This window comes from Empidonax traillii, unplaced genomic scaffold (assembly GCF_003031625.1).
Source record: "Empidonax traillii isolate 1590-97213 ecotype Southwest subspecies unplaced genomic scaffold, ASM303162v1 scaffold329:size853407, whole genome shotgun sequence".
Taxonomy (NCBI): Eukaryota; Metazoa; Chordata; class Aves; order Passeriformes; family Tyrannidae; genus Empidonax; species Empidonax traillii.
This window is the reverse complement of record NW_020955522.1, coordinates 773,536-788,104: the sequence shown is the minus strand read 5'-3', so window position 1 is coordinate 788,104 and position 14,569 is coordinate 773,536. Positions and strand designations below refer to the sequence as shown.

Below are 14,569 nucleotides of genomic sequence, written 5' to 3'. Positions count from 1 at the left end.
ATCCAAGCACTTTCCTTAGCCTATGAAACAAAGTTTGGTCAGGGATGGTCCTGCGACTGAAAGGCAAAGCCTGGAAACCTTTCAATGCAAATGCCGTTTCCCGCTGACAGAAGCCCATCGCAACGGTGCCACGGGGGACAGCGGGTGCGGAACGGGGTGAGCCTGCAGCAGCGACTGGTATCGGGCCGGAGGGACATGGCTATCCCAGAGGGACACCGCCGTGACTCCGCGCCCGGCCCCGCCGGGGGTCCCTGCCTGCCCCGTCCCGGGACGCGGGGGGAGCGAAGCCGGAGGCGGGTCCGCCCCGCCCCGCCCGGTTATAGGGCCCCGTCCCGCCGCCCGCCCGCGCTCCGGCGCTGCCGCCCCACCAACAGACAGAGGGACACACAGACACCGCCGGGGGCCGCCCGCGCCCCGGCGATGGTACCGGTGGCCGGGAGAGCCCTGCTCGCCGCCCTGCTCGCCGCCGGGCTGGCCGCCGCGGGCAGGTGAGCGGGGACGGCGGGCGGGGAGGGGGCCGGAGGGGTCGGGGGTCTGACCAGGCTGGGGCTGGGTCCTGCTCCTCGGTGCGGGTGTTGGCGAGTCCGTCCCGTGCCCGTGCCCGCCGGGCTCCCCCGGCCGGTCCCCGGGGCCGTGGTGCTGAACGGCGCCCACCCGGCTCGGGCGCTCCCGCGGCGTGTGCACCGCTTCCCCGAGGGGCTCACCAGTGCTGGGGCTCTTCTGCTCTGGGAAAAACGGCAGCGTCAGTGACGGTCCGAACGGTGGAAACAGCTGTACCACCTATAGAAAGGTGTGAGCTGCTCCAGTTCTTGGTCTGACTGGATAAACAGGCGCTTTACAATCTTCCCGCTCTCACAAGGTTTCAGGTTCTGCAGAGACAGGTACGCTCTGGAAACTGAATGAGATTTTGAGAGAGGATCAATAAAACCTTTTACTCCTAATCAAGCCATTCTAGCGTTCCCTCTCCCAGTTCTCCAGAAGCCAAGTACTGCAGCCTTCCGAGTAGCTCGGAAAGGGGAAATTCACAGCAACTGCGGGTGAAGCCTTCAAGATGTTGTGTGGTTTATTTATTTAGTATCAGATTTGTGAACAGGAACTTTTGTCATCAGCAAGTGACACTGTGCTGTTCCAGCACATGTGAGGCTGTCGAGTGGTCAGCTCCCCAGTAACTGGAAGTTTATAAACTCCAGACCTGCTCATATATCTTAGAGAAAACACATTTGCTCTCAAAGCGGAGCTCTGCTTAAATGCTTGTGTTTGATAGTCTCTTGGATGTGTATTTGCATTCCAACAAAGATGTAAAACTGCAAAATAAGGATGTTATCTCTTTCTAGAAGAAAGTATGGCCTGGAGTTAACTAAAGCCAAGAGTGATATGTTTGATAAAAATTATGTTATTTCACATTAAGTCAAGAAACTGATGGGAAATGTACAACCTGCCTATGACTGAGTGCTCTATAGCCTGTCCTGTCCAAGTTGGTATTGGATGGTGATGGCATCTCACTATTCTACCAAGATTGTCACTCTGCCATTTCCATTGGAAGAAAATAGAAAGAAAAGATTTTCAAACATATTGATGGAAGTTTTGGATGACAAGGAATCCTAAATTAAGAGGATCCTATCTGCCTCTGAATGGTTAAGAAGAAGAAACAGAAAATAGTAAAAATCAGATTCAGTTTTGAAAGCCTGATTTAATTATGATTATTTATGTCTCTTAGAAGTGTTGCTTTCATACCTGGAGTTTTAATTTCTCTGCTCTAAGCACTTCTTTTACTGAGTTTAGTGGGCACATGAATCCTTAATGAAGAAAATTCTGCAAGCCAAAGCTAAACTGCATTTATTCTTTTGGGAGGGACTCACAGTGAAGCAGAACTGTTGTCATGTTGAGTGCCTGAAACTGGCTGAAGGGTTATCTAAGACACAGTTATTAGAAGTTATTAGGTGACACAGTTTTCATTTTATTTAATAGGAGTATAGGTGAATTTTTTTCCTAGACAAAAGTCACCCTTCAAATAAATTTTTGTGAAAACAGACAAACCAACAAAACTCCAAAAACCCAACCAAACAAGCAACACAGAGAAAACACCTCATTTTGCACAGTGTTCAAGTATTACCTCTGTATTGCACACACTAAGAGTTTTAAGGCATTTATTTCAAATTGCTAATTTGTGAAATGCCATCTTTTTGTCCTTCTGAATATAACAGTTGATCAAAATTTTAGGTTTGGTGCTAGTTTTTGCAAGCAAAAGTGTCCAGAAATATTTTTAGAGTAACATTAAAGAAAGGGACCACATCCTGCCTTTAAGTTAGCTGGAAGCTGCTAATAATGTATAGGAGACCTTTCTCCCCCACCCTGCCAGCAGCAGGCAGCTATTGTGTGCATGAGAACTGACCAAAAGTGTTCTGTAGAGGTCTTATGGAAACAGTGCATTAATCTATTCAGCAGCTGGTAGAAACAAAAAACAACATCAACAACAAAATCCAAACTCATAAATGCTCCTTCCCAGATAAAACTTTAGTAAAAGACAATATTAACAGGACTATATTAAACTAACTTTGTTATCTACCTACCTGATTAAATGAGGCTTTTGTAGATTTGCTTGCTTATCCTCTGCAGCTGCTACTGTCACATCACTCAATTCAGGCAGGCCTTACACTGTAAATGATCACTGGTCAGGAGAACATGACAAGTATCGTTTGTTCACTGTTGAGGTCTTTGCTTCTTTTTATTTTAGCTGTTATAGGTCAAACGGCTGCTAATGAAGTTTGTGGTCCAGCGCATTTAACAGCCCAGCAATTAGATTTGAAATTTTGACTGCTCATTGGTATCCAGACCTTTTTAGTAGCTTGGATTTGGCCATATACTAATTTTGAGAAAATGATGCAATGTAAAACTATTTCCTTATTATATGGAATGAAACAACAATAAAGAGGGGTAGGAGTAGAAGGAAGATTCTGTTGGACAAGCAAGTCCCAATATTTAGGTGTGCTTTACTCCCCCCTTTCACCCTTTATTGTACTTTTAATATTTTTATTTGCAATTGATTGTGTACTTAAGCTATTGGGGGTGTCAGTGATATCAGTCCTACCCTATAAATCAGCTTTGGTCTGCTGAAAGGTCTACTCCTCACACCACCATAGGAATTAAGTTACATACTTACTTGATCCTGGCCAGTATCTAGATATTTTGCTCTAAATTGGTCTGATTTTTTGAGGGGATAGGATTTGTAATCTTCATATTACTTCAAAGAGGAACAACTTCATTCATGCCTATGTTTGTGTCCTTACAAGCAAGGTTAGGTCTTAGTCTGTGAAAGAGACTGTGTATCTTAAATTTAGGGAGCAGTTTTTCTCCTAATTCTTCAAAGCTCTTCAGGACTCTCACTCTTCTTGTGACATTCATGTTCGTGTTTTCCCCTCAGAGTATTAAAGGATGGTAGCATAATAGTAAATGGTTATAACTGGTCTTTATCTTAATGAGCTCTTCTCTGTCTCATTAGGAGATGCCTGACATGCAGTAGGAAGCAATTAGATTCCCCTCTCAGCTTTTGGTTTGTTCAACTGAATAAAAGTTCTTATCATCCTCTGTAAACAGGTCATTCTTCATAGCTTTTATTATCAAATATACCATATATAATTCAAATTTCTTTACCATGGATGTTAAGAACTGTTCACAATCATCCTGATTCCGGCCACGACAGGGTTAATATTTGATAGTAACCAGGAGCAGGCATGGCCAGGACACAGATGTTGTTCTATACCACCTCACGATTGCTGGGGATGTAGGAAAGGGACTGTCTAGCAGAGAGGAGGGGTTCCTTCCAATCAAGAAAACATTGCATAAGGAGCCATCCCATACTGGAGGTGTTTTTCATGTGCATAACTTTTTTTCTTATACCCTCTGTCATTAGTATTATTGTTGTTACATTTTTTTCTTGTCTCATTGCTGTTTCCAGTAAATGGTTCTTATCTCAGCCTGAGATCTTTACCTTTTGTGCCTCCAATTCTCAATTCCATCCCACTGCAGTGGGAAGCAGGAGGAGAAAACAGGTTTGGAGAGTCTCAGTGAGGGCACTGAATTGGGGAGTACCATTGCTAAACCACAGCAATACAGCCTGGTACAGCAGCAGTAAACCTCTCCTAGAATTTTAATTGGAACACCTGAGGGTCCCACTTAATTTATAATGGTGCTAGTGGCTCACAGCAATCTTGTGATAACTAATGCAGGCAGCTCTTTCTTTCTGCCACCTCAACTAAGGAGGCCTTGGGCTGCAGTACTTGCTATTCATCTTCACTGTTCTTTGCTAAATATCACCCTTCTGAAGTTAGCAGTAACAGAGCCATATAAAATCTCTCATGCCTGGGCACTATGGACAGCTAACTATGCCACTTGTTACCTTTACAACCAGTGCTGTAAGCTGCGAACTCTCAGAGGGCAGAGTTCTTCACTCGAAATTCAGAGACCATTCTTGCCACTGACCTGCACAGTCTACCTTCTCTTGCCCTTCTTCTGGAGTTGTGCATTTGGGCTGCAGATTCTTCAAGGCCAGGAATTTTTTGCACACTGAGCAGAAAGTGACAAGCCCAGCCATCACATTCAGGCCTCTGAAATCCCACAAGAATATCATACAGGGAGGGGTCAGAGGTGCCCTGTGCTTCCAGTCTGTATTACTTCTCCCGCAATATCCAGAAAGGTTCTAGATCCTTTCTCTCAGAAAGGATCTGCCTACATGAAAGGATCTCCTCTTTCTAAATTTATTTCTTTTGCACAAAATGCTGAACTCCTGACAGCAACGGCAGAGCTCGTGGATGTTGATTTTTCATGGGTCAGAGGGACTAAGCTGGCAAAACTGATTTTCCTCCCAGATTTTGGGATCCAGGTGGGCTCTCAATAGCCTAGTTGATCTTTCCCGCTGCCAGAGGTAAGTTTTAACTTGGTGTTTAGTGTGGAAATCAGGACACAAGAAAGACCTTGTCCAGGGCAGTATCTATAGAGTACAGTTATGTTAATTTCATCTGCGGTTTTAGGAAACATTTCCAGTTTTAAGAGAAGTTTGTACTAAAATCTTAAGATATATTGCATATTTCGTAAAGACATTGTCATTTGATTTTGAAGTGAATTAATAAATAAAACATTACTGAATGAATTTTTTTCTGTGAAACTGTGCACCTTTTGGAAAGGAATGAGATCCTTCTTCCTCCAAGCTTTAGGCATTTTAACCTTTCATGGGAGTCATAGCACTATCCAGATGCATTTAAGGGGATTTTCTGGGATGGAAGTGGAATGTACATTTACTATCCAGGTAAACTCAAGGGCACTTTCTAGCCTACAAACAGAACATATGCTCTTTAACTTGTATACTTGCAAGTGATTTAAGCCAGCAGCATTTGGATGAACAAAATGGAAAAAAGTTATTTTATTGTCTACAGATGCAGAGGGTTGATGGCAAAGGTTGGGTGACTTCAGAACAGTTTAGTCCAACACTGAGGCTTTTTTACTTGCCCAGTGACATGAAGACCATCTCTTCATTCAGAGTATCTCAAGTACATGAGCTTATGCATTTCCTCTGAACTCCCTTCTCTTTCCAATGGTTCAGCTGCTAAAGAAAACACTGGTGTAATATATTGTATCTTTGAAGTGTATGCATATAGTTGTTTTATTAGTTTGCCTCAGTGATGTTTACAGTAACTGTTCTGATATAAGTGCAACCCTTATAGGTAAGCACAGGAGAAGTGCAAAGTGCTGCTGTAATGTGATAAAGCAATGTCTTTACCTCAGACTAAAAAATACAAAATTCCATGCCTGATTACTTTTTGCCATCTTTCTTTTTCCCACCATGAGGTATTTTTTGTTGTCTATTGCCCCCTCAGTACCTCAAATCGCTTACTATGAAGCTGCCACCAATAAGGTGTATTCTGTGTCAAAACCAACACTTTGGACTTTTTGAAGAATGCACATTTTAAATTATGGATTGGAAAAAGCAGTGGGGACAGAGGATTTTGGATAAAGAAAAGAATTTTATGAAGGAGACAGGCATGTGGTATTGAAGAACTTAACAGCAAACAGAGGGAGAAGACAACTAAAGCCACAGTACTAGCTGCAGCACAGAGTAGATCTAGAAGATTTAAACAGTTGTGGAATTGCATCAGATTTATAATTTTGGCAACTAACATGGCAGGTTTTCCATCTCTTGCAGTTGTTAATCTGCAGTGACTTTGAACCCCCTGGGTTTATCGGCAGGTGAAATTAACATTCTGGTCAGGCAGTCCCGTGTAACCAGAATGCTCAAGACTGTCTGCACTTATGCAATCAATTTGCATGAATGCAGTGACTATGAGCCTGGAAGTCACTATGCTTTATGGGGCTGCCTGATGTTCAGGACATGCATTTCTGTAGAATCAGTATTTCATCATCCAATGCAAAAGCGCTGTCAGGTGTGGCATCGTATATTCGATCCAGGTTGTTCATGTGGCGCAAACTGAGGCAGCCCCATTGACTTCAATGATATTAAAAATGACTCATTCTAGCAGGAGACCTGGCTGTATTTTTTGCCTTTGCCGTGTTTCTTATTAGAAAGGGTTTATGTTGCACAGTTAATTTATTGCAGGTGAATCATTCCCATCTCCCCTGTTTCTCCAGTCAAATGGGACTTTGCATGTATTGAAAATGCCTGACAGGGGATGAAACATAAGGGAAATGGGCAATGGAGTATGCAGAGAATGAACTAAAGTGCATTTGGCTGATGAAGCTGGTGTTTGTCCTTCCTTACACAGCTTGAGAGCTCGTGGGCAGCTGGTGGCTGTGAGCCAGCCTGGGGTGTGTCGCTATGGTTCCAGGTTGGATTGCTGTTATGGCTGGAAAAAGAACAAGGGCCACTGTGAAGGTAACATTAACTTTATGCTTTTTCCTCTCTGTGGCTGCGTACTTGATACTTATAAAGGGATTTCATATATGTCTGTCAGAAGTTACAGAAAGAAACCTTCTGAAGAGTGAAATTTCTTAACTCTGTGGGAGAGTAAATAAAACATATTTGAAAGACCGTCTCCTAAAAAACGCAGAGCTTTGGGTAAATAATAACAAACCCTCAACTGCACATTCAGAGATTCTGAGATTCAGAAGGGACCATCTGTTCTAATCTCCTGCACAGCCCTGATCAGTGCCTATACTGTCACAGCTGTTGAGTATGCACCAAAACCACAGTGGTTTCCAATGCTACATAAGGACCCCTAAAATAGTTTTCTATCAGTTGGTATCCTTTATCTTCAGAGTACAGAGCCTCTGAGAACCAGGAAGTTTTAACTTTCTGAAAATATAAATAAAACTCAAGCAATAGGTGCGCCTGACTTGGGCTGGGGTAGCCCGCCAGCATTCTGGTCTGTGGATCACTGGCTCAATGAAGAGACAATGGCTCTTAAGACATTTCTAATTTGTAAAAAGTCTACAGATCCCAAGGAGAAGGCAATGTGGAATCTTTCTCTTCAACTGTACTTGGGCAAAATACAACAAAATCATAAAATACATGTTTTAGAAATCTTTTTCAGATGTTGCACCTGTTGTCCCAGAGGGTTTGGCATTTTGTATGTGGTGAATTTGTATAGAGGCTTAGGGTTATTCATTGCTGAAAATCATAAAATGTCTCTGCTTTATATATATAGTGGCATTTGAAAAAAGGAAAAAGGGATTATTTTCATATCTCTGCATGGCTTAATAACCCTTAATAAACCCTAGTTTTTATGCAAATGAATAAATTGAGGGACAAGCAGCAAATACAGCTCTGATCAGCCAGTGGAGTAGATTGTCTTGTTTTAAAGCAATAGGTTTTCATAAACTTTGAGGACTCTTCTCTGACAAATTACTTTAAGCCACCTATACTGCAATTCTGTATTGTAAATCCAGATGAAGTGTTCTCTGCTTAAGTGTTAGCACTGCAAGCTGGTCTTTTCCAGTCTTGGATCTCCTCAGGGAACAAGCTGGTCTTGCAGTGTGCCACATTGCCTTCAGGGATAGAAACAGTGCTGAAAAATGCCTCAGTCTGTAGAGTCAGTGGATCAATACATCTGAATGCTTCTGTAAAGGTAGGGAAGATACTTGAATTCAGAAGTATGAATTTTAATTATTCATTTTGCTATATAGTAATTAACACTGTGACTTTCCTATAGTTTGCAGATCAGCTTAATTACACAAGGTATCGAGATGTGCATTCTGGTGCTTACTCCTTCACTGTTTTTACAGAGCTAGTCCTGATTTATATGCATTTAATTATTTAAATATTTAAATACATTCAAATTATTTAAATGCTCTTCCTGAATAACTCCCACATTGACAATCATATTAACTTTAAGAGCCCTCTAAGCCTTATAAAAGTCAGTTTAATTTCTGATTGATGATCTAGAGGACTGAGAGTTAGAAGATTTTACTTTTTTAATCCATCCAGGTAAAGCATAGTCCTCTTAAATTATTGCAAACCAGATGCAATTATACTTATTGGGATGTGTGGTAAGGACAGTTGCCTCATGACAGATGTGCTCTGGATGTTCCACCATGGAATATACATGTTCCTCAGCTGTAACTGAGAATGTCCAAGACCGTAAAACTGCTGTAGGATAATGTGTCTCCTTTGGCTTCAAGAGTCTGTTGCCACTTTCCTACTCCAGATGACAAGCCTAGCAAGTCAAGCTGCTGGCCAGCTGCTTCTCACACAGGTTTCTTAAAAACAGGAAAAATGCAAGAGTACAAAATTACTAAATGTGAGTTGTAAGCATGGATGAAAAAATATGAGGGAGAGACCTAAAAGTAATCCCTACTTTTCCAGGTCTTTAAAAACCTGCTAAAAAACGGAGGGAGAGGTATGAAGGATGCTGAACTTATGTAAAAACTTTTTAGGCAACTAAGCAGGGCAAAAGTTTTCAAATAGAATATTTCTAACTTTTTCTCTCTCCTTTCTCTGCCTGACTCCACCAGCTACCTGTGGACACGGTTGCAAGTATGGCGAGTGCATGGGACCAAACAAATGCAAATGTTTTCCTGGATTTACAGGGAAAACCTGTAATCAAGGTTAGTGCACATGCTCCAGAAAGTAGATTGTTGATTTTCTGTCTTCTTATCTTATACTATGGTTGCGTCATCTTTCAAAGTAGTAAACCAGGATATTTTCATGTTTACGTAGAACTTAAGAACTTAGAGCTTGCCTGGGATGCTGGAGGTGTAAAAGCCTTAAGTCTCCTTCAGCAGACTGAAGTTTGAACCTATATTGTGTATGTCCTACAGGCTGATGACAAGGGCAAACTGTCATGTTTATAGTCAAAGGATTAAGGCATGGAGAGATTATATAGGAAATTATCAGAAGAGATGGCAGTCAATTCCAGAACCCATGTTATTTTCTCAACTAGCAATCCATGTTTCTTTTTTAACTAACTTTCTAATCAGAAAGACATGCAATTATATGCTAGGCATGTAATTTATCAATCTGCCTGGGCTGTTTGCAAATGCTGAAAGGTATTTCTGAGAACCAGAACTGTGAGTCTTTAGAATTGCATTTCCAGAAACTTTAAATGCACCACTTTCCCTCCATAAACTTGCAATTCAACATAGAAATATTTCAGCTAACACATTGGTAAGAACTCAATTTTTTTTTTCCTGTTCCAATACATGAGACCCCTGTGTTGGATCAGACAAAAGGAGCAGGTCCATCCTACTGCAGCACAGATGAGTGAACTGCAGGTGCTATGATGGAAGCATGACATAAAGACAGCACAAATGGACCAGTCTGTCCTTGCTACCCTACCAAGCTCCTGCAGCCCTTGCTTGAAAATTTTGCATTGATGTGCTAAAAAGACATTTTTTTAATAGTCAAAACAACCCGTTTATTACACAGTATCTTTCAAACAATATACCATAAAGCTACATTGTTAAGTAGTTTAGAAAACTCCATCTTTTGCACTTTTGATGTTTTTCACAGGGAAAGAACTTAATTCCTCAGTACCTCTAGAGAGGAAAGGGAAACAGCAGCTGTAGTTTTATGTAACAGATATGTAGGTATTACTTACAACTTCCACCTTTAAATCCAGAAGTTTACCTTCAAAAATTTTTGGCAGCTTAAATGTTACCAAAAAGCAATAGAGAAGCCCCCAGTTTTTAGGTGTTCTCTGTGCAGTGACTCCATCTGCATTTAAAATGCCCTTTGTAGGCAATCAGATCCATTTGGTGCCACTTGCAGTAGGTTCAGAGTCTGAGGCAGGGTGGCAGCACCACACAAACCCACATGTGCAAATCACCTCTTAGTCCATGGGCTCTTCTACCTTCTGAAGCACAGCCGGGATTTTTGCAGTAAAGTGATGGCTGGCACAGTCTAGAAATGTCCAAGAGATGTTTCAACGGTATAGCCATATAGGTGGTCATATTCCAGCAGCCAGGAATGCTCATACCTACTTTTAATTCACTGGAGATGTTGCTTTGGTCTGTCCTTACACAGAACGCCCTGCAGAGCAAGCTTAACATGAGCTAACTAAAATAACAGAGATAAGGGGACTGTATTAGTCTGCCACCAAGTCTGAGCCAAATTAGCCTTATCTCCATAGGTTCTTTTTCAGAGCTGTGTATGCTATCAGTGCATTGTGTGAGATAGGTGCAGATAAGCACTTTCGAAAATGTATGGCCTAAGTGGAATAACTTTTGTTCTCCAGTTTGCTCCCTAGTTGCTTTGTTAAAAAAGTCTTGGTTATTTAGTGGAGCCACAGTAGCACAAAAATCCAGTGTGATTTGCTAGCAGATAGGTTGCCCTTTTTCAAACACACCCTACATTTAAATAATAGAATGCCTTTTAGAAATAGAAAATCTCTTTCTTCCCTGGACTGAGCTGTAACAAACAGTTCTGCACCTCCACAAAGTTTTTGCTTTGAATGGCTGACCCTGTGGCCTGCAGGGTACATAGGCACGAGAACAGATGCTTCTCCGATTAGAAATGGAGCTACACAAACTCAGTCCTTGCCTGGAGAGCTGCATCTTTACTGAATATATAATTTTGGTCATATGTTCTGGTAAACACTTGAATGGGGTTCATATGCTGGTGCATTCTGTTAATGCATTCCGTCTGTTTACTCATCATTAGAAGAGGTAGAGATGTCAGTTCACAGAAGTCACAAACAGAGATTTTTGTCCCCTTGTCATAGGCCAAATATCATTGTGAACACTGCTCACCCTATACCACAGAAATTAAACTTTTTAGAATTCTCATTTTCTCCCTGTGAAGAATAGCTATTGGAAATTTGAAATTGAGTTAGTTTCTGCAAAGCCTTTACATCCAGGATTTTGAGAAAGATTTAGGATGCTTTTATTCTCAGATTTTTGAGATTCAGCCTTTTATTTTTAGGGTCACATAATTCTTATTGTATATTGTATTTAATTTCTGCTACTGATAACCTTGGTACCACTGTGTAGCTCAGAAAAACAAAAGTAAAAGTCTGTTTCCCCTAAACTCATTTGTGGTTCTCAGTTTCATTTTTGCCTTTCTACTACAGAGGTCAGCTGGAGGGCTAAAATCTCCAGCTAGAATCAGAGAAATCTAGACAAATAACTCATAAAAAGAGAGTAATTAAATTGTCTCTCCACCACTTCACTTCTTCCTAACAAGCTGCCAGATGTGGCCAGAGTTTACATAAGTTTTTCAAGTGTAGAAGTCTGTGTATGTTGGTTTTACTAGCAGTCTTTCAGCCAGATGGTCTGCTAAACTCTCATTTTGCAAGGGGCTGGCTCATTTTCCATCCAAACGATTTTACTCCGGGGAACCAAATGCATTAGGCAATATTATCCACCTATATGTATGAATATATGTATAGAAAACCCAGCACTCACTTAATTTCAATGACTTCTGCAGATCTGAATGAATGTGGACTGAAGCCACGTCCCTGTGAGCACAGATGTATGAATACACATGGCAGCTACAAGTGCTATTGTCTCAACGGGTACATGCTTCTGCCAGATGGCACATGTGCAAGTAAGTAATAAAGCTCATGGAACAGGCACACCAAAATCATCTAATCACATTTAATCCCAGCAGATTTTCTTCTTGTGATGAACAGATTTAGCTTATTCAGGATAGGGGTTTTACCCCAGCTCTCTGGTACTGCTGCAGCTGAAAGAGACTTTTCTATTTGGTAGTTTCTGGATAAAGTAAACTAGATCATACTTGTATTTGGATGTTCAGATGAGTTTTAATCCTGCTAGAATTAAAAATCATTGATAGTTCTACTTCAGATGAAGGACAGCTAGTACAATCTTGGTGCATAGTCCTGCCAGTTCACCTGCTGAAGAAGGATAAATGAATCTATCCAAGCAAAGCACCAATACAGGCTACTTTTTACATGCCATTATTCTTGCTTTACCTTTCTGTGTCTCATGACTGATTTATTTTATCTGTGTTGGTATGCTTCCCATAGCTGCTGTCAGCTTCTTGCAAACATTTGTTCATTGAGCTGAGACTTATCTAAACTTTTGGGGAAAATAGATATTTCTACCTATCTTCTTTGTCTTTAAGACACCATGAACTGGAAAGCATTCTACTTTTTTAGCCAACCTGATTTTCAGGCCTGAGGAAGCATCTTGTTTTTCAATCACAAAGTTTTGTTTGTAGAAACTACCTTTTTTTCCTTCACCTGAGCAGTTCCATACAGGTATTTTGGCTTTGAATTTCACAAAACCCAGGTAACATGGTGACAGGCCTTTATAGAGTTCACTGGACTCGAGCAGATCCATCAGTTGGACATGGAAGACAGTTCTTCTGAGCAGTGGAACAATCTGTTTAACTCTGTTCTAAACCAAAGGACCTGGCTGTATGGGGTACAGCACAGTCTTTCACATGAGTATGACAGAAAACAATAAATTCAGAAAGTCTTTGATCTCCAAATCTTGGAGAAGACCATTCATCAGACAGGGTGCCCATCTGGCAAGTCAGAATAATTGTAAAAGTACCCAGCCTTGGCAAATACTTGCAGGAGCACAGGGTCTGCAGCTGCAGAGCAGGTCTGAAAACCAGAGCTCCTACTCTCTCTCACTTATGGCAGGGAGACTGAAATTGCCACAAAAGGTGCCCAGGGGCCAGAGCTTCTGGAGGATTTCCCATCTATACATCACAGCTCAGGTTCATGCCATTGCATTACTAACCATGGTGTGTATTACTGGCAGACAGCAGCTGCAGGGCCTTGAGATCCCTGAAAAATGGGTATTTCTTCCTTTCATTTCTCTTTCTGAGTCTAAAGGGTGATATTAAAAAGTCACAGAACTGCTATCAGCAAAAAAGAGAGGAATAAGGATGGATAAGGAAAGAACAAAGTAGATCCGAGTGTAAGATCTATCACATGGACTCCAGAATTTTTAATAAGTTAATGTATAGACAGCTTTATTTATACAGAATGGAATTTTGTTGTTCTGGAGAATTTCTGTGTTTACTCAGATGTAACTTAAGTGTGTGATCCTAGCCTAGAATTTTGCTCTTTTAGTAATTTTAAATGCTGTTTTCAGGTTCTAGGACATGTGCCATGGTGAATTGTCAATATGGATGTGAAGAAGTCAAAGGGGAGGTGCAGTGTCTCTGTCCATCAGGTGGCCTTCAGCTGGGACCAAATGGAAGGACATGCATTGGTATGGTTAGAGATCTCACTCTCTTTTCTGCAGGATCCCTGAAACCAAAAGATTCTGGGGGAAGGTTAGGAAGTAGTTAATCCTCTTTGCTGGATTGAATAATTCTTCTTGTTAATCACAGTGTGATGTAAAGTTTTCATGCCTTTTTTTTTTTAATAACTTTTCTTGTACTATTGGCCATGTAATTCTGATAAGTCTCATCTGCAAAAATTAATTGAATGTTTTGACATGATTTAGAGTCATCAACAGATTCAATTTCTCCTTATTGCTATGAGGCCATTAAATACAATGTTTTGTCTTCAGAAAGCTGCACAGGTTTGTTTAAATATTTTTCTATTGTTGTCCACTTCCCTTTGATCACCTAAGCATGGAAACAAATGGTAGAAATTATAAAAAGACTGACCATGGTGTCCAGCAGCGCATCACAGCAGTTCTAAGCCATAAAGGGCAGCAGTGTGACATGATGAATTACACTCAAAGTCACTACTATGTGCTAAAATGTGATAGGGAATGACAAATACCATAGCTGTCAGTATTTTAAATTTGGTGTAGCAACGAAGCAAATTTAAATTAGTGCATTAAATTACAATGGTTTCTGAATATCATGTTCTTAGGCTCCTCCCATAACAGGCTTCCTTCTTCACTATCCCCCTCATCTGCCTTCCTGGACAGATCACTCACAGTCTGGAAGGTGTTACGTCTTGCCTTAGCCCAGCAAGGAGAGGTGCAAAGGCTCAGTAGAAGAGCTGCTGCTGCTGCTCTCAATATCCTGTTCTTGGAACTTTCTCTTAAACTGTTCTCTGACATTTCCATTCTCTGGGAAATAAAGGAATTTGTGTACTTCCTCCTGAGCCTGCTCCAAGACCTTAGGGCAAATCACTGTCCCCAGTGAGGAGAATCCACACTGCCAATTACCCTAGATTTTATCATTTCA

General features: G+C 41.2%; 1 protein-coding gene across 2 annotated transcripts in view; it reads left to right on the top strand.

Moving 5' to 3' along the window:
- The first annotated feature begins 409 nt into the window (after positions 1-409).
- EGFL6 (EGF like domain multiple 6) overlaps positions 410-14,569 on the top strand; it is a 39,825-nt gene continuing 25,665 nt past the window's right edge. The window contains exons 1-5 of one of the 2 annotated variants that reach the window (XM_027891756.1): positions 410-488; positions 6,774-6,883; positions 8,962-9,054; positions 11,873-11,992; positions 13,516-13,635. In XM_027891756.1, the coding sequence (XP_027747557.1) occupies positions 421-488; positions 6,774-6,883; positions 8,962-9,054; positions 11,873-11,992; positions 13,516-13,635 (511 nt within the window). In that variant the 5' untranslated portion in view covers positions 410-420. Of the gene's footprint in view, positions 489-6,773; positions 6,884-8,961; positions 9,055-11,872; positions 11,993-13,515; positions 13,636-14,569 lie in introns of those variants that run through there. The other variant, XM_027891757.1, reaches the window with a different exon arrangement.